This window comes from Leucoraja erinacea, chromosome 35 (assembly GCF_028641065.1).
Source record: "Leucoraja erinacea ecotype New England chromosome 35, Leri_hhj_1, whole genome shotgun sequence".
Lineage (NCBI taxonomy): Eukaryota > Metazoa > Chordata > Chondrichthyes > Rajiformes > Rajidae > Leucoraja > Leucoraja erinaceus.
Genome location: NC_073411.1, coordinates 3166633 through 3185298, shown reverse-complemented (window position 1 = coordinate 3185298; position 18666 = coordinate 3166633). Strand labels below are relative to the sequence as shown.

The window sequence follows — 18666 nt, the reverse complement described above, 5'->3', positions numbered from 1 at the left end:
ATTCTCATCTCCAGGCATTACATTTGTGGTTATCTCTTGGCTTGTCTCCCAAGATTCACCTTGCAGAATTAAACTTACAAAGATATCTACTGCCTGTATTCTACACACTGATCTTCACACTCGTTAGCACATCTCCAGAACTGCAAATGTGTTATCCAGTTGTAATCCTTTTTATGGGTTCACTATCCATCTCTAACAATCTTGAGTTCTATAATTTCTAAGATATGATGCCATTGTGGCTTTTCCTTAGTTCAATAACCAATTATTTTGTCTTAAGAGCTAGGTTGTTGCCCCGAGTCCATGATAAAAGGTTTTTAATCACTTTCCTCAATCACATCCCATGTCCCATCAATGTTGTAGATCAAGCAGACAACAGTGGTATCATTGGCAAGCTTATAAATTGAGTTTGCGTTGTACTTGGCCACACTGACATGGATGTATTAGAACAACTGATTGAGCACACAACCCTGATAGAGCAAGTGTCTGAGCACACCACGCTAAAGAGCAAACGTCTCGAGGGTCAGAGTATAATGGCTTGATTGTGTCCACAGACAATATGATTTGAATGGATAGCATGCAAACAAAGTTTTCCACTCATATAATAATGAATAAATACCATTGTCAATACTTTCCTCCTGAAATTGATCTCCCAAATTGCAACATCTCACACTTGTCAAGATTAAACTCGATCTGAGATTTCTCTTCACATATTTCCAACTGGTCTCTATTCTTTCACAACCTTCCTCACTATCTAAAACACCACAATTTTTTGTGCCATCCAGAAACGTATTAATCAGCCCACTTACATTTTTGTCCGTACCATTTATAAATAATGCACAAGCGACAGACATCCTTATATTGATCCCTGCAGAACATTGGCCACAGATCTGCAGTCCAGAAAAAGACCCTCCACCACTATCTCTTCGTCTATGGTCAAACCAATATTGAATACAGTCTACCAAGTCAATTTGGATCCCATGTGCCTTAATATTTTGGAGCAGCCAACCATGAAGCACCTTCTCAAATGATTTACTAAAATCCTTGTATACAACATCCACAGCCCTACCCTCATCAATCATTTTCATCACATTCTCAAAAAACTAAATCTTAAGTTTGTAATATATGATTGGCTTGGACAGGAGACAGAGGGAAATGGTGGAAGGTTGTTTTTGCAATTGGATGCCTGTGACTTGTGGTGTCCCACGAGATTCAGTGCTGGTCCCTTGTTGTTGATAATATACATGAATGACGGATGTGAATGTGGGAGGCAAGATTATTTCACAGGTGACACAAAGATTGGTGGAGTTATTGATAATATGGAAAATAGTACTGTGTTAGCGAAATAGTCTGAACATTTTCAGATGGAGTTTAATCCAAATGTAGGGTGATGGATTTGGGGTAAACTAATGAGACTCAAATATACACTGTGAATGGTAAAGTGTTGGGAAGCATTGAGAAAAAGAGAAACTTAGACTGATAATATAGTTGTGAAGGTATATGTGTCTTTTTACAATACTGGAGAGATTGTGAGGAACAAGATTATTATACAGTTTTTTACACCAATACACTGTTCTTAACAAAAAATTACCTATCATGTGAAATCTTATTGACATCTTAACAGATAGAAATTAGATAACTTCAAGATTGAAAGTCAAAAACTTTTTTTGTTTTTTTTTTTGTTAGAAGTACAATAATGTGGTACCACAGTACCTAATACTTATTGACATATTACATTTCATATACAACTTCTTATTTTTAATTTAATAATAAAACAGGAGTAAGGAAGAAAAGAGTAGAAAAAGAGAGATTATCATAGAGTGGTGTGTGAAATAGTAAGATAGCCTGGAAGAAGAACGCGAAGAGAGAGAGATAGAAAAGAAGAAGTGAAAAGAGAAAGAGAAAGAAACAAAGTAGAAATCGATGTACCTATTTAATGTTCTTGGCCACCCGTCACCTAAAAACCTTTTTAATGCAGATGTTTTACCACCAATTTGGACACAAAAAATATGACATTAAAAACTCTGCCACATTTAGTCATGAATATTTAATTCATAAATAAACTTCATATGGCCCCTCATACATATACGTTTTGATAATTATGTAAATATCTTCATCAATACCAGGAGAAAAATACAGTAACATGAAGATAATACAGTACAGTAAAGATCCCGTAACGGTCGTTGTGCTTGGTGTCTATTGTCATAACGACCATCATCGGGGTCGGTACCTCCGTAAATCACGGAGGCTCCAAACCTCTAAAGCTTTTCAAAAACTCAACGAGGTATCCTTTGGTAGTAGCAATTTTTGGGAGAGTTCATTATTTTTTCTTATTTTCCAAATTAATATATCAAATACATTGTGGTGTCAAAAACGCAACAACTGTTTACGATATATTTCCCAACTTTTTTAAATCAATTAAAAAAAAATTTGGACATAAATTGGTCATTAAAACTAAGAAACTGAGCCACTCAATTTTGCAACACACTGTCTCTTGTTTACCTTTCGTACAGACCAAGTCACTAACTTCATTTCTTCGTGTCAACTTTGGGAAGCTCCGCAACGCCCGTTACATTTTACTTACTAAAAAACTCAGCCCAAATCAAATGTTCTCATCGGCCATTGATATAGCTCAAATCCATAAGGTGATGATCCTTGTAATGTTCCGTTTAGATCACATTGGCGAAAATGTTTGGTTTTCGCTAATAACACAACGTTCGTTTTCTGGAACACCAAACCTTTTAGTATCCACCGCAACGTACGTTTGTGTGTATGATGTGTAACTCACGTTGCGGTGTCCATTCAGATGGATGCAGTATTCTACTACATGATCAGGTGAATGAAGTGGAAACAGTGTTTGCAATTTTATCATTCCATGTGGTATTTTATCGTTCCATGTGCAGCGTAGGTTTACAAGGTTAATTCCCGGGATGGCAGGACTGTCATATGCTGAGAGAATGAAGCAGCTGGGCTTGTACACTCTGGAGTTTAGAAGGTTGAGGGAGGATCTCATTGAAACATAAGAATGTTAAGGGCTTGGACACGCTAGAGGCAGGAAACATGTTCCCGATGTTGGGGGAGTCCAGAACCAGTGGCCACAGTTTAAGAATAAGGAGATAGCCATTTATAACGGAGACAAGGAAACACATTTTCTCACAGAGAGTGGTGAGTGTGGAATTCTCTGCCTCAGTGGAGGCAGGTTCTCTGGATGCTTTCAAGAGAGAGCTAGATAGGGCTTTTAAAAATAGCGGAGTCAGGGGATATGGGGAGAAGGCAGGAACGGGGTACTGATTGGGGATGATCAGCCATAATCACATTGAATGGCAGTGCTGACTCGAAGTACCAAATGGCCTACTCCTGCACCTATTGTCTATTGTGTTCATAAACAGAGAAAGGAATAAGAAATACGTGCACTTACTGTGCCAACCAGGTCACTGGTGGACACCATGCGACAACCGTTACACAATGTACTTGTGTATTCTGATGCCATTTACAGAAACTTGCCATCAATATACTATTTTTTCTTATATTTTTTGTTGATATTATGTTAGTCATGAACCCAATAAAGTGCTTGTCAAGTTTTTTGAAGGAATTTGAAATTTGACCCTTTCTGTCACATTTTTGTGTGCAGTATTGTAAAAAGACACATATGGAATACTGCCTTTATTATGCAGGGGATTGAATACTGAAGTAGGGTGGTTATACTCCACCTTTATAAAACCTGGTCAGACCACAATGGAAATACTGTGTGCAATAGGAAGAATGTGATAGCACTAGAAAGAATGCGGAAGGGATTAATCAAGATGTTGCCTGGTTCAGTTACAAGGAGAGACTGGAGAAGCTAGTTCCATTTTCTCTTGAGCAGAGGAGATTGAGGGGACATGAACGAGATAGAGTATATCAAATTATGAGGGGCCTGTAGCTTCTAGACCCCATATCAGAGGTAGGTAAAACTAGAGGACATAGTTTTAGGGCAACAGGGAAAAGATTAGAGGGATACTAGATCTTCTTCATTAAGAGAGTGCCAAGTATGGTGTGTACTGCTTGAAAGAATGATTAAAGCTGGTTCACGGAAAAGTATTTAAAAGTGTCTAGATGTTAAGCATGAAAGACTATGGACAAATGCTGAGCTTAATAAGGAAGGGTACACAGTGGGCCAAATGGTCTGTGTTCATGTACTTTTTCAACGGCTCTGCCTCAACAATTCAGAATACGTGAAGCAAAAAGTACATAAACAGAGCATTTATATTAAATTAAAACACGGAAGAATTGGGGTGAAATTTTACAACTCAGCTGTTACTGGTGACGTACGCTTACAGGAACTGATGAAGTTGGTTGATAAGCAGTGACACGGCACATCAAAAGGCTGACATACATCCCACTATATATAATCCTATAATAACTCTGTTTAAACTGGATTCCAGTAGAGCTCTCACTGCAGGCAATGGATCCCACACACTGGGTGACGTGCCAGTATATTAAACTGCATTGTAGCCAGGCTAATGACCAAGCTATTGAACGAGCTACTGAAATATGTTATTGAGTTTTGTAAGACAGGTCTTGCAAAATAATCAGCCATAATCCAATAAAAGATTTGAGAGACTAAAAAGATCATTGTTCTCATTTATTCAGTATGAAGTAATCAAATCAATAAAAACAAGTCAAATGAGTACCTATCAGTTTGAATAAAGGAGTTTTGTTTGATTAAATCAAAAACATAGAAAGAAGAATTCCAAAACATCAGAAAATGGATTTTGAATGGCTGCACAAAATCATTTGGCTATTCAGCTCACAGAAAAATCTTCAGAGGCCAACAATACAAAGTGATAGCAATTAGCCAAAAACTTGACTAAAGAGCAAGGATATATTGCAGGTCTGACCAGATCCGCATCAAAGCAGGATGCCAAATTCCAAGCCAAGGCAATTCGTTAGTATTGGGGATGAATGAATTTGAAGGAGGAAAAAAATACTTTTTGTTGGAATTTGTTTATTTTTGTTGAAGGAAGTTTTATAAGTAACTATGAACGTTAAATGTTAATCACAGCGAAGGGAGTGATTTGTTATGCAGTGCCGGGTAACATTTCAGGCTAAACAGCTCCCCTATTTTACCAACTCTGCATCTACTAGGAAATACATTTATTTTACTTAAATCATTAGCGTAGAATTATAAAATAGTACAATAAGGTTTTGGAATGATTTATAACCAAGTCACCTGAAAAATAATTGTTGTCAATTCCTGAAACCCTCCCCAGAGGTCATTCACAGAGCTGCTTGCCCAATAAAGGCTTCATCCAACTCGTTGGAACACAAAGTGCTGGCAGCATCTGTGAAGGACAAGTCTGACAGTTTATAATGATGGAGGAGTGGAGTGGAGAGTGGGGTAGAGTAGGGGTAATGTTTAACCTGAAAGGTCACCATTATTGCCGGTGAAAACCATGACCTCCATGCACTCAAATACACCTGGACCATTTCCGACATTTCCCCACAATTTCTTGACCTCACTATCTCCATCGCAGGGGATAGACTCCTGACTGACATCCACTATAAACCCACAGTCTCCCGTGGCTACCTGGACTACTTCTTCCCACCCTGCTTCCTGTAAGAACTCCATCCCCTACTCCAAATTCCTCCGTCTACGCCGTATCTGCACCCAGGGTGAGGTGCTCCACACCAGGGCATCGGAGATGTCCTCATACTTCAGGGAACGGGGGTTCCCCTCCTCTACCATAGATGCGGCTCTCACTAGGGTCTCTTCTATACCCTATGACTCTCTCAATCCCCATCCCCCCCCACTCGTAACAAGGGCAGAGTCCCCCTTGTCCTCGCCTTCCACCCTATCAGCCGTCACGTACAACAAATAATCTTCCGTCATTTTCGCCACCTCCAACGTGACCCCACCACTTGCCATTTCCTCCCATCTCCTCCCCCGTCTGCTTTCTGCAGAGAGCACTCCCTCCATAACTCCCGGGTCAATTCGTCCCTTCCCACCCGAACCACCCCCTCTCCGGACACTTTCCCTTGCAACCGCAAGAAATGCTACACTTGTCGCTTTACCTACCCGCTTGACTCCATTCAAGGACCCAAACAGTCTTTCCAAGTGCGGCAGAGGTTCACCTGCACCTCCTCCAATCTCATCTATTGCATCCGCTGCTGCAAATATCAGCTGCTCTACATCGGTGAGGCTTGCCGATCGCTTCATCGAAGACCTCCGTTCGGTTTGCAGTAACCAACCTGATCTCCCAGTGGCTCAGCCCTTCAACTCCCCCTCCCATTCCGAATCCGACCTTTCTGTCCTCGGCCTGCTCCTTGGCCAGAGTGAGGACCACCGTAAATTGGAGGAGCAGCAGCTCATATTTCGCTTGGGCAGTTTGCACCCCAGCAGTATGAACATTGACCTCTAATTTCAGGTAGTCCTTACTTTTTCCTCGGCCTTCTCAGCTCTCCCTCAGCCCACTGGCTCCACCTCTGCCTTTCTTCTTCCCGCCCTCCCCCCTCGCCTTCCCATCTCACCCTCACATCAATCTGAAGAAGGGTTTTGGCGCGAAACATTGCCTATTTCCTTTGATCCATAGATGCTGCCTCACCCGCTGAGTTTCTCCAGCATTTTTGTCTACCTCCATGTACAGGAGCAGCTTCGTCCCATCAGCCATCAGGCTCTTGAACAATATAAATACTACCTAAACTTCAAATGATGTGTCTTGGTTGCAATACAGACTTCTGTTTTGCACTAATATTGTTTTTTATTGAATTTCATTTTGTTTGTTTTATTATATTATCTACTGAGTACTGTGTTTACAGACCTGTTATGCTGCTGTAAGCAAGAATCCCCCTGTTCTGTATTGAACCACCTTCATTGTGAAATAACGCGTTTGTTTATTTAGACTCTAAATTTTAGAGCTACTGAATAGAAAGGTTAACATTTTGCGGAGCTGCCATACAGATTGTGCAATAGCTCGTGATGTTATGAAAACCGTAGAATTATATCGAGCATAAAATAATTGTTTTGTTTCTTATAAAATTTCCCATTCTGTTGAAGATTCACAACCCAGATTCACAATGTTGTCTGTCCATTCTTTAGTTTAGTTTATTATTGTCAACTGTACCAAGATACAATGACAAAACGTTTTGTTGCATGTTATCCTGGCAGCAAAAAGACTAGATTACAATCAAGACTTCCACAGTGCACAGATATAGGATGAAGGATATTACCTTTAGTGCAAAATAAAGTCCAGTAAAGTCCAATTAAAGATAGTTTGAAGGTCTCCGATGAAACAGATGTGAGGTACTTCCACAGATGCTGCATGGCCCTATATCCTGTATCTGTCCTGCATCCTCTTCGCAATGCGGATGCCTTGATTGTAATCAAGTCGTCTTTCCACTAACTGGATAGCACACAACATAAAAGCTTTTCGCTGTACCTCGGTACAGGTGACGATAATACATTAAACTAAAGACCGGCTGAGTTCCTTCAGCAGTTTGTATTTTGCTCAGGATTTCAGCATCTGTAGTTCTTCGTGTCCACAACTCGTTGAGTCTGGCTTCAGTTGTCCCTCCAAGCCCAGCCCCTGTCCCTCCAGCCCCTGTCCCTGCGACTCTGGGCTCCGTGCAGCCGGCGGCCATGGCCAGCACCTGACGCGTTGTTTTCCTAAGATGGAAGCAGGGCCGACTCACCTGTGCGCAGGTGTGCCCACGTAAAGGGAACTAACTGCCAGGTAATAATGGCGAAGCCGCCGAGCTCTATTTAAAGCTCCCAACAAGTGGGAGGAGGGGAGGGGGCAATCGCTTACCTGTGGGGCCGAGCCAGAGGACCATCCAGCCCACCATCCTGTCCACGGCCATCTTCCCGCCCGGACTCCAAGCGGCGGCCGGCTCACTGCCCCAAACTCATCGCAGGTTGTTTGGAGGTGGATCGTCAGTCGCAGGGGGGGACGGGCACAATTGCTGCGGCTGCCCCGCCCGCCGTCGCCAGCAACAGCAGCAGCGGCACCTGTGAACCGGTTCGACCGGTTGTCTGCCCCGCCCCGCCCCGCGCGCCCCGGCAGCCGTTGGAGCACGTGACCGCGGAGTCTTGGCTCGAGCGAGGGAGCGAGCGCGGGAAGGAGGGCGAAGGTGAAGACGCGCCAGGGCGGCGGGCAGGAGCGTCCCACACACACACCCGGGCCGACAGCATCGAGCTGACAGGAAAGTTACAGTTGCAAACTTGGTGCTGGCAGCACCTGTTGGGGAAGGAGAATGCAAGAGAGAAAAAAACACCCCCTTGGGCTGGGGTGTGACAGAATAAAACATCTCAGTCCCGGTCCTATAATTTCAGCCCCCGGTGAGTAGCAATGTTACAAAATGTTGAGATTTTACAAATCACGTCTGCAATTTATCCCATCAGATAAAGCATAAAAAGTTTAATTTAACACCTAATTCACTTTCATATCTTCAGTATTAAAAATGTTATGGCCATTTTCATACTCGGAAATTAGCATCTTGTTCCCTGTTGCTTTTCCATTGACTTAACACAAAAGCTGTGATCGAGGACAGTCAAAAGCTCATAACTTTATTAAAAATTAAGAGAACTGAAATACATTTTCAGTTATTATAGATTGAAGCATTCTGAAACAAATATGAAATAATCTTCTTTGGATGACCTGAAATTAAAGCATATAATTAGTTAGTTACCTAATTGTAGCTAATTACAAAATTCAATTACTAGATCTAAACATCTATCCATTTCTTAAGAAAAGATTAACATTTTTAAATAGCCTAAGTGTCCAAATAACATTCACCCAGGAATTCACAATATAACATGATTTTTAAATCTCAATGTCATGAATTTATAGGCCAAATGGAAGGAATTTAGTGTTTAATTCCTGTAAATTAATAGCCATTTTAATCATCTTGCGAGTGCGATTTTGTGGAACGGGATCATATGGAACGTTGCGGTTGCAGTGAATTTAAACCCCATATCAGCAGGAAAAAAATTGCCGGTTCGTATGGGGCCTAACTCACCTTTTCGCAACGTAAAATTTGGATTAAGGTCATCCGAAGAAGGACGTTTTTATGTAAAATAAACGGCTTACCTTTAACTGTCCCGCTGTGAAATCCATCCCGTTATTGGCGTTAACGGCATTAGAAGCGGATTTTTATTTTACACCAGCGCTGAAATTGTCCCGCGGTTTTCTCAAGATCAGAACTTTAATATTATTGTATTATAGGCTGTAATTCCGTACCAGATAGGTAAATAAATTACAATTTCGAGCAATAGACCAAGTCTTTATGGAGAAGAACAGTTGCTAGCTGGTACATTGGCATATCATAATCAGTAGCATCATCACACTCCTCAGATTGTAACCAATAAGCAACTCTGTACACCTTGTTTTTCCTCAACTTTTCAATTTTGGCATTGTAAACTACAAGTTTTAGCTCTTCAAACCACGCATGACATGCCTTTCTGCCCACTACTTTCCCATTAAGAATGTCCTGTAAATTCCATTTCTTAAGAAAAGGATATTTTTTTAAATAGCCTGAGTATCCAAATAACAAACTAATCCCATTCACACAAGAATTCACAATATAACATGATTTTTAAATCTCACTGTCATGAATTTATATGCCCGATGGAAAGAATTTAATGTTTAATTCCCATGAATGAATCTAGAAACATCCACTCAATATAATCAAATTTTTTATTTTTTTGCACAATACATGGGACTAAAACTGATATTTAGTATAGAAATATTGACTATGGGTAGACAATAACACAAAATATAGACGATTTCGATGCTCTTATGACATAATTGTCCAAAAAAAGAGCATTTAAATCATCTTGCGAGTGGGTTTTTCTCGAACACGATCGATTGGAACGTTGCATTTGAACCCCATATCAGCAGGAAAAACACTGCAGGTTCGTATGGAGCCCAAATCACATTTTCGCAACGTAAAATTAGATTAAAGCCATCCCAAGAAGCAAGTTTATATGTAAAACTAGACCAAGTGCAGACCCGTTGAGTCTGTTCCCCCAACGTGCGGTTGGGGGGCGGCGGCATGCAACGTCACACACACTAACTATCCCCGCCCCCCCCGCATTCACGCTACTTACCCCCTTGATATTATATTAATATTATTAATTTGCTCCTTTTACCCCATAACCACCCTATCTACTGACGCATAGCCCCCAACTTGCAGTCACATCTAGAGAGGGGGGGAGTGTGAGAGTGAGGGCAGAGAGAGAAGGGGGTAGAGAGTGAGGGCAGAGACAGAAGGGGCAGAGACAGAGAGAGAGACAGAAACACAGAGAGAGGGGCAAGAGGGAGAGGGGGGTGGAGAGGAGGAGAAGCGGAAGGGTGGGTGAGGGGGGAAAGGTGGGGGAGGAGGGGAGGGAGAGAGAGGGGTGCTGAGAAGGGGGAGAGGTGGGGCGCAGGGAGGGTGGAGGGAGGGGGGTGTGGACGGGATGGGGGTTAGGGGAGGGGAGAGAGAGAGAGGGGGGTGGAGGGTAGGGGGTTTAGGGGAGGGTGGGGGGGGGGGGAGGGGGGGGGAGAGAGAGAGGGGGGGGGTGCTGAGAGGGGGGTGAAGTGAGGGGGGTGGGGGAGGTGGGGAGCAGGGAGGGGGAGGGAGGGTGGAGGGAAGGGGGTAGGGGGGTGTGTGGAGGGGAGGGGGGTTTTAGGGAGGGATGGTGGGGGAGGGGGGAGGAGGGGGGAGAAAAAGAGGGGGGGGGGGGGGGGGAGGAGGGGGGGGGGGGGGGGGAGGGGGGGAGGGGGGGGGGAGGGGGGGGGGGGGGGGGGGGGGGGGGGGGGGGGGGGGAGGGGGGAGGGGGGGGGGGAGGGGGGGGGGGGGGAGGGGGGGGGAGAGGGGAGGGGAGAGAGGAGGGGGGGGGGGAGAGGAGGGAGGGGGAGAGGGGAAGAGGAGAGAGGGGAGAGGGAGAGAGAGAGGGGAGAGAGAGAGGAGAGAGAGAGGGATAGGGAGGGAGAGAGAGAGAGAGGGGAGAGAGAGAGAGGGTTCCTTTTTACCTCAACCCAAACAACCATTTGCAGACAGTGCTTTCTTTCCTCAAACTAACCATATTTTCATTTTCAAACCACATTAAGGGTACTCACAGCTGTGGAGACATTTGTTCAGTGTCATTCAGAGCTCTGATTGAGGCACACCACTTGCAGAGACTGATTGAGGCACACCACTTCCTGGTTTTATAGTCCCCTCCCCTCCCTCCAGCAGGGGCAGCAGAGAGAATGGGGAATTTTGTAAAAACATTAATATCTCTATCATATTTCATCAATGGGAAAAATCCTCGGCACACATCCGGCGGAGGGGGGCTCTGAGCGAGGTGGCCAAAAATGACGGCCGTAGGTGGCGGCGTTCTCTCGGAAATCGCAGCACAGAAGGCCCAAACCGGTCAAGAACAGACTTTTAGTAATATAGATAGATAGATAGATAAACGACTTACCCTTTGTTTTGTCCCATTCATGCGATCCGTCACATTGTAGGCGTTGAAGGCGTTAGAAGTCGCTTTTTAGGCAGGAGAAAACTGGATTTTAATCCCCCCCCCCCCAAAGGCGGCAAAGTCGCGCACACAGCCAGTGGCAGAACTGCAGCACCGATGAAGGTATGTTTTGTAACATCGCTACTCAGTAGTCCCACTCAGTTTGTTACACAGACCTGAATACATCTGTGCTAGACACAGGCACAGTGTGTATGAGGAGAAAAACAAACTAAATTTCAGGGGACATTTCATTCATCATCGTAGCCCATGTGAACACAATGTCACTATTTTAATTAAGAACAGAAAGCTAATTCAATGGACATTATTTATTTATTTATTAGTTATTTATTTATTTTGGACAGAATAAAAGAATAAAAAGCAAATGTGAAACAGCATACAAAAAACAAAACACAAATATTTATAAAGTGTCATAAACAATATCTATAAATAAATGAAATCATATGTGTCTGAAAAGGAGCAGGAAGAAGCCAAAGCTTATTAATTCCCACCCCTTATTCAACTGCTTGTAATTATCTCATACAAATTTAGCAGCAAAAATTACACCATATGTACACCAGCCACTATATGTACACCAAATTATTTACATTTGAACACTAATCAAATATTTACAAAGCCTACAAAAAAGAAAAAAAGAAAAAGAAAAGAAAAAAAAACCCGCAAATACTATACAGCATCTTAGTCATATTTACAACCCATCACTCTATAATCACCCTTCCCAATACAATCAGTATAACAAATATCACAATCACTTATCCTCATCCCAATATCCTTCTAAACAAGTGTTTTTGTACATCTTTTTAAACTGAATTATGCTTGTGCTAAGTTTTATCTCCTGTTCCAGACCATTCCACAAATTCACACCACAGATTGCTATGCGCATACTTTTAATAGTTGTTCTGACATTGAGTTTTTTAAATGATGTTCCCCTCTCAAATTATACCCACCCTGTCTTTCCATAAACAGTTTTTGTATATTTCTTGGAAGTAAATTATTTCTTGCTTTGTACATGATTTGCGCATTATAATTTGATTAAGTGAAATCAATGCCAAATACCTCTGACCTTGAAATATAACTGCTCACTACCTTTAATCCCTTGAGTTCATTTAAACCAGGAAGCATGCTGAAAACGGTGTTTCCACTTTGAAGGAAATTACCTGGAATTAGGGAAATTCTGGTTGTGTTCGGGTAATTTTAGGGAAATTTAATAATTTTGGGAAATTTCCGCATCCGGCCCGCGAAGGGGTATAATGGTAATACACACAGCACTGCCGGTTTGGCGCTCAAAGGTTTAAACAGCGCTGTCAGTTTAACGCGTGGGAATTTTAACAAAGAGCCATCTGCTGCAGCGCTATGGGTTCTAAATATAGCGCTACCGGCTGCAGCGCTATGAGCTTTAAACACAGACTGTTCTGGAAAATTCTCGTATAACAATGAGTGTTTGGAATTTTCTTTCTCAGTAGAAGTTGAGCCTTTGATTATTTTTCAGGTAGTGGTAGAATTCTGGATAAGCCTAGTGGTGAAAAGTTACCAGTGGATGGTGGGATTGCAGTTACATTGGGATTGGCCTTGATTTTACAGAACGGTGGGTGGGCACAAGGGGTCTCTGAGAGGAGAGGAGGGATATGAGACAAGGGGCTGAGAGGAGAGGAGGGATATGAGGGAGAGAGGGAAAGAGGGAGGGAATAAATAAGAGAGGGAGGGAGAGAAAAAAGGAAGGGGAGAGAGAGTGGGAGGGAGGGAAAGGGGGAGAGAGAGAGGAGGGAGGGGAGAGAGGGAGAAGGAGGGAGGAAGAGAGGGAGAAGGTGGGAGAAAAGAGGGAGGGGCGCAAGGGAGGGAGGGAGGGAATAAAAGAGGGAGGGAGGGAGAGAAAAAAGGAAGGGGAGGGAGGGAGGGAGAGGGGGAGGAGGGAGAAGGGGAGAGGGGGAGAGGGAGGGAGCGAGGAAGGGAGAGAGTGGGAGGGAGGGACAAAGAGGGAGGGAGAGAAAGGTGGAGGGAGGGAGAGAGGGATGGAGGGAAGGAGAGAGTGCAGAGACTGACACATGAGAGCAGGTTGAAAAAACGAATACAACGAAAGCTGTTGTAGGCAACGAAAGCTGCCTTGCATGCAGTACAAGTGAGTAACAGAAGCAGGCAGATACGGTATAGTTACATAGATCTGTTTGCCTTGTTCTTCTTTGTGTTGTTAATGTGTATTAAGAAAATAAAACAATAGCACGTGGGAAGCATTTTTGAAAATTTCAAACAATACCATCAAATTCCAGGAAATTTGGGATTCTATTTAAGGAAAAAAATGTTGAGGTGTGGAAGCACTGGCTGCTAGTAATTCTTGTGCCTACTGGAAAATACAAACTATAAAAAAGCAAATGGTATGTTAGCATTCATAGCAAAAGGATTTGAGTATAAGATCAGGGAGGTTCTACTGCAGTTGTACAGGGTCTTGGTGAGACCACACCTGGAGTATTGCGTACAGTTTTGGTGTCCTAATTTGAGGAAAGACATTCATGCCATAGAGGGAGTACAGAGAAGGTTTGACAGACTGATTCCTGGGATGGCAGGACTTTCATATGAAGAAAGACTGGATAGACTCGGCTTGTACACGCTAGAATTTAGAAGATTGAGGGGGGATCTTATAAACTTACAAAATTCTTAAGGGGTTGGACAGGCTAGATGCAGGAAGATTATTCCCGATGTTGGGGAAGTCCAGAACTAGGGGTCACAGTTTAAGGATAAGAAGGAAGATTTTAGGACCGAGATGAGAAAATCATATTTTACACTGAGAGTGGTGAATCTGTGGAATTCTCTGCCACAGAAGGTAGTTGAGGCCAGTTCATTGGCTATATTTAAGAGGGAGTTAGATGTGGCCCTTGCGGCTAAAGGGATCAGGCGATATGGAGAGAAGGCTGGGATGGGATACTGAGTTCGATGATCAGCCATGATCATATTGAATGGCGGTGCAGGCTCGAAGGGCCGAATGGCCTACGCCTGCACCTATTTTCTATGTTTCTAAGTCAATATTCATACCGCCGGGGTGTAAGCTACCCAAGCGAAATATGAGGTGCTGTTCCTCCAATTTGCACTGGGCCTCATTCGGACAATGGAGGAGGCTCAGGAAAGAAAGGTCAGTGTAGGAATGAGAGGGGGAGTTAAAGTGTTTAGCAACTGGGAGATCAGGTAGCTTTACGGTGTTCAGCTAAACGATTGCCGAGCCCGCTCTTGGTCTCCCCGATATATAGGAGTCCACACCTGGAACAGTGGATACAGTAGATGAGGTTGGAGGAGGTGCAAATGAACCTCTGCCTCATCTGAAAAGACTGTTGGGGTCCATGGACGGAGTCAAGGGAGGAGGTATTGGGCAGTTGTTGCATCTCCTGTGGTTGCAAGGGAATGTACCTGAGGAGGGGGAGGTATGCGTCGGAAGGGATGTGTTAACCAGTGTGTTACGAAGGGAACGGTCTCTGTTGAAAGCGGAAAAGGGTGGAGATGGGAGGATGTGGCTAGTGTTGGGATCCCTCTGGATGTGGCAAAAATGTTGGACGATTATGTGCTGAATGCGACGGCTGATGGGGTGAAAGGTGAGGACTAGAGTCCCTGTTGCGACGGGTGAAAGGGAGCAAGTGGTATGAATTAATGTTCCTGGGAATGAATGTTTCTTTAGTATTGTACAATATAATTTCTACGTTTACATCAATGTTGCTAATGAAGTATTGATATATTTACTTTTGACTCAAATCAAACTTGCAGCTACACAGCAGATAAGAACTAATTGTGAAAAGTCATGAGTATTGAAGGGCAATTCTATGCTCGTTACCATGGATCCTCCGAGATAGTTAGTGTAAACTTTGCTATCAAGATAGTATTATCAACGGAGTATTACAAATTACATGTGTTTACAAAATATCAAGATTTGCATAGGCTCTGTGCCAGCAATTGCTTTGATGTAATCATGGTGCAAACACGGCTTACAGTAAACTAAATGCAGGAACACCTCTGGTTACGAATGACCTGCCTTATGGAAATCTGACTTTACACAAATTCTCCCTTGCATTCTTGAAGCTATGACTATGAATCTTGGGGTCCTTGTTCATCAGTCACTGAAGTAAGCATGCAGGTACAGCAGGCAGTGAAGAAAGCGGATGGCAGACTGTCATATGTTGATAGAATGGAGCGACTGGGCTTGTATACTCTGGAATTTAGAAGGATAAGAGGTGGATCTTATTGAAACATATAAGATTATTAAGGGTTTGGACACACTAGAGTCAGGAAACATGTTCCCGATGTTGGGGGAGTCCAGAACCAGGGGCCACAGTTTCGGAATAAGGGGCAGGCTATTTAGATTAGAGATGAGGAAAACCTTTTCACCCAGAGAGTTGTGAATCTGTGGAATTCTCTGCCTCAGAAGGCAGTGGAGGCCAATTCTCTGGATGCTTTCAAGAGAGAGTTAGATAGAGCTCTGAAAGATAGCAGTGTCAAGGTATATAGCGAGAAGGCAGGAACGGGGTATTGATTGTGGATGATCAGCCATGACCACAGTGAGTGGTGGTGCTGGCTCAAAGGGCCGAATGGCCTACTCCTGCACCTATTGTCTGTTATCTATTGAATTTGAAACGGAAACGTGTCACCGAGCTGATACCTGCATCCAAGAAGCATACAGTTAAAGAAGCTTACCGTCAGAGAGGATATGGTTGATCCCAGTGTCCACAGTGTGATCCAGACCATGTGGGTGCTCTTCTCATTTCCATCATTCCTCCACCAGGTGCTTTGGCAATTTGCAAACAGTTCAGAGCACCCAGCCCACCCGCACTCTCAGCAGCCGACTGAAAATACCACACCATGCTGAATGCAGTTTTACTTCATTTTTATTGTGCCCTGTAGAGAAACATAGAACATAGAAAATAGGTGCAGGAGTAGGCCATTCGGCTCTTCGAGCCTGCACCGCCATTCAATATGATCATGGCTGATCATCCAACTCAGTATCCTGTACCTGCCTTCTCACCATACCCCCTGAGCCCTTTAGCCACAAGGGCCACATCTAACTCCATCTTAAATATAGCCAATGAACTGGTCTCAACTACATTATGTGACAGAGAATTCCAGAGCTTTACCACTCTCTGTGTGAAAAATGTTTTTCTCATCTCGGTCCTAAAAGATTTCCCCCTTATCCTTAAACTGTGACTTCCCCAACATCGGGAACAATCTTCCTGCATCGAGCCTGTCCAACCACTTAAGAATTTTGTAAGTTTCTATAAGATCCCCCCTCAATCTTCTAAATTCTAGCGAGGACAAGCCGAGTCTATCCAGTCTTTCTTCATATGAAAGTCCTGACATCCCAGGAATCAGTCTGGTGAACCTTCTCTGTACTCCCTCGATGGCAAGAATGTCCTTCCTCAGATTAGGAGACCAAAACTGTATGCAATACTCCAGGTGTGGTCTCACCAAGACCCTGTACAACTGCAGTAGAACCTCCCTGCTCCTATACTCAAATCATTTTGCTATCCTTCTCATCATTCTAACATAATGTCCTTTTATTCCGAGGCTGTGCCCTGTGGTCCTAGATTCTCCCACTACTGGAAACATCCTCTCAGTATCCACGCTGTGTGGTCATTTCATTATTTAGTAGGTTTCAATGAGATTCCTACTGATCCTTCTAAACACGCACAAGTCCAGGCTCAAAGCCTTCAAAGGCTCCTCATACGTTAACCCACTCCTCCTTGGGATCATTCTCATCAATCTCATCTGGACTCTCTCCGATGCTGGCAAATCCCTACTCAGATATGTGGACCAAAACTGTTCACAAAACTCCAAATGCAGTCTGACTGGGTATCCTATAAAGCCTCAGCTTTGCTTCCCTGCTTTTATTTTCTAGTCCTCACAAAATAATTGCTAACATGACATTTGCCTTCCTTACTTCCGATTTAACTTGCAAATTAATCTTTCGGGACCACTCCACCAGCAGTCCCAAGTCCCTTTGCACCTCAGATTTCTGAATCCTCTCCCTATTTACAAAATAGTCTATGCCTTTAGGCCTACTATCAAAGTGCATGACTGTACACTTTGCTTCACCGTATTCCATCTTCCACCTCTTCCAACCTGTCCAAGTCCTTCTGCAGACTCCCTGCTTCCTCTACATTAGCTACTCCTCCACCTATCCTTGCTTCATCTTCAAACGGCCAAATATCCATCAATTTCCTCATCCAAATCATTGATAAACTAGTAGCCTCTCATAAAAAGTCTCTTTTTCCCACTCTTGGCCTTCTGCCATTCAGCCAACCTGCTATCCATGCAGGTATCTTCCCTCTAATACCTTGCACTCTCATCTTGTTTAGCAGCATCACATGGGGCAAGTTATCCATCTGTCATAGAGTCATACAGCATGGAAACAGGTTTGACAGCTCAATTTGGTGAGCCCAATTGTCCATGCTCACCAAATTGCCCCATCTAAGCTAGTCTCACTTGCACACATTTGACCCATATGGCTCTAAATCTTTCCTTTCATGTATCTCTCCATGTGTCTTTTTAAATGCTGTTATAGTACCTGCCACAGCCACTGTCCCTCCTCTGGCAGCTCGGACCAGAAACCCCACCATTCTCTGAGTAAAAAGTTGTCCCTTGGATTTCTAATGAATTTTTCCCTGTCACCTTAAACCTTTGTCATCTGGTTATTGATTTCCCTACTCTAGATAAAAGATTGTGCATTAATGGGAAGGGCGGTGTTTCAGATGCTAGGGGGGTGGAGGCGTGTTGTGGGTCAGGTATGGGGGGGGGGTGTCAAGTTGATTAGTGGATAATGTAAATTCTTCGCTTGTGTGTGAGTCTTGTGATTGATTTTTTCTTGCTTCGGTGAATGCAGCGCAGGTGGCAGGTAAATTGGTTCAATACTCGTCAATCAGGATGTAGGAAGGTAGGAAAACTGCTGGAGACCCTGGCGATTATACCTGTAGATATTGTGTCCAGGTACAGCTTGTAAAGGCCTGTGTTAGGAAGCAAGACATGCATCGGGATGACCTTTGCACAATCCACTGTGGCGATGAGTTCCCACTCCCCAACAACTACCCCCCCACTCCCCACCCACTCCCCCCACCCCCCCCCATGCACTCCCCCCCACCTCTTCCCACCCACTAACCCCCACTGCCACCCCCACCCCCCGCTACCACAACCCACACTCCCCCCCCCCCACCTCCCCCACT

At 43.7% G+C, this 18666-nt stretch overlaps 1 protein-coding gene across 2 annotated transcripts in view; it reads right to left on the bottom strand.

Annotated features, from left to right (window-relative positions):
- The window catches only part of LOC129713186 (immunoglobulin-like domain-containing receptor 1), a 37151-nt gene extending 29152 nt beyond the window's left edge, over window positions 1-7999 (bottom strand). Inside the window, exon 1 of one of the 2 annotated variants that reach the window (XM_055662031.1) lies at window positions 7785-7999. In XM_055662031.1, the coding sequence (XP_055518006.1) occupies window positions 7785-7836 (52 nt within the window). In that variant the 5' untranslated portion in view covers window positions 7837-7999. Of the gene's footprint in view, window positions 1-7206; window positions 7650-7784 lie in introns of those variants that run through there. The other variant, XM_055662030.1, reaches the window with a different exon arrangement.
- Between the last annotated feature and the right edge of the window lie 10667 nt (window positions 8000-18666).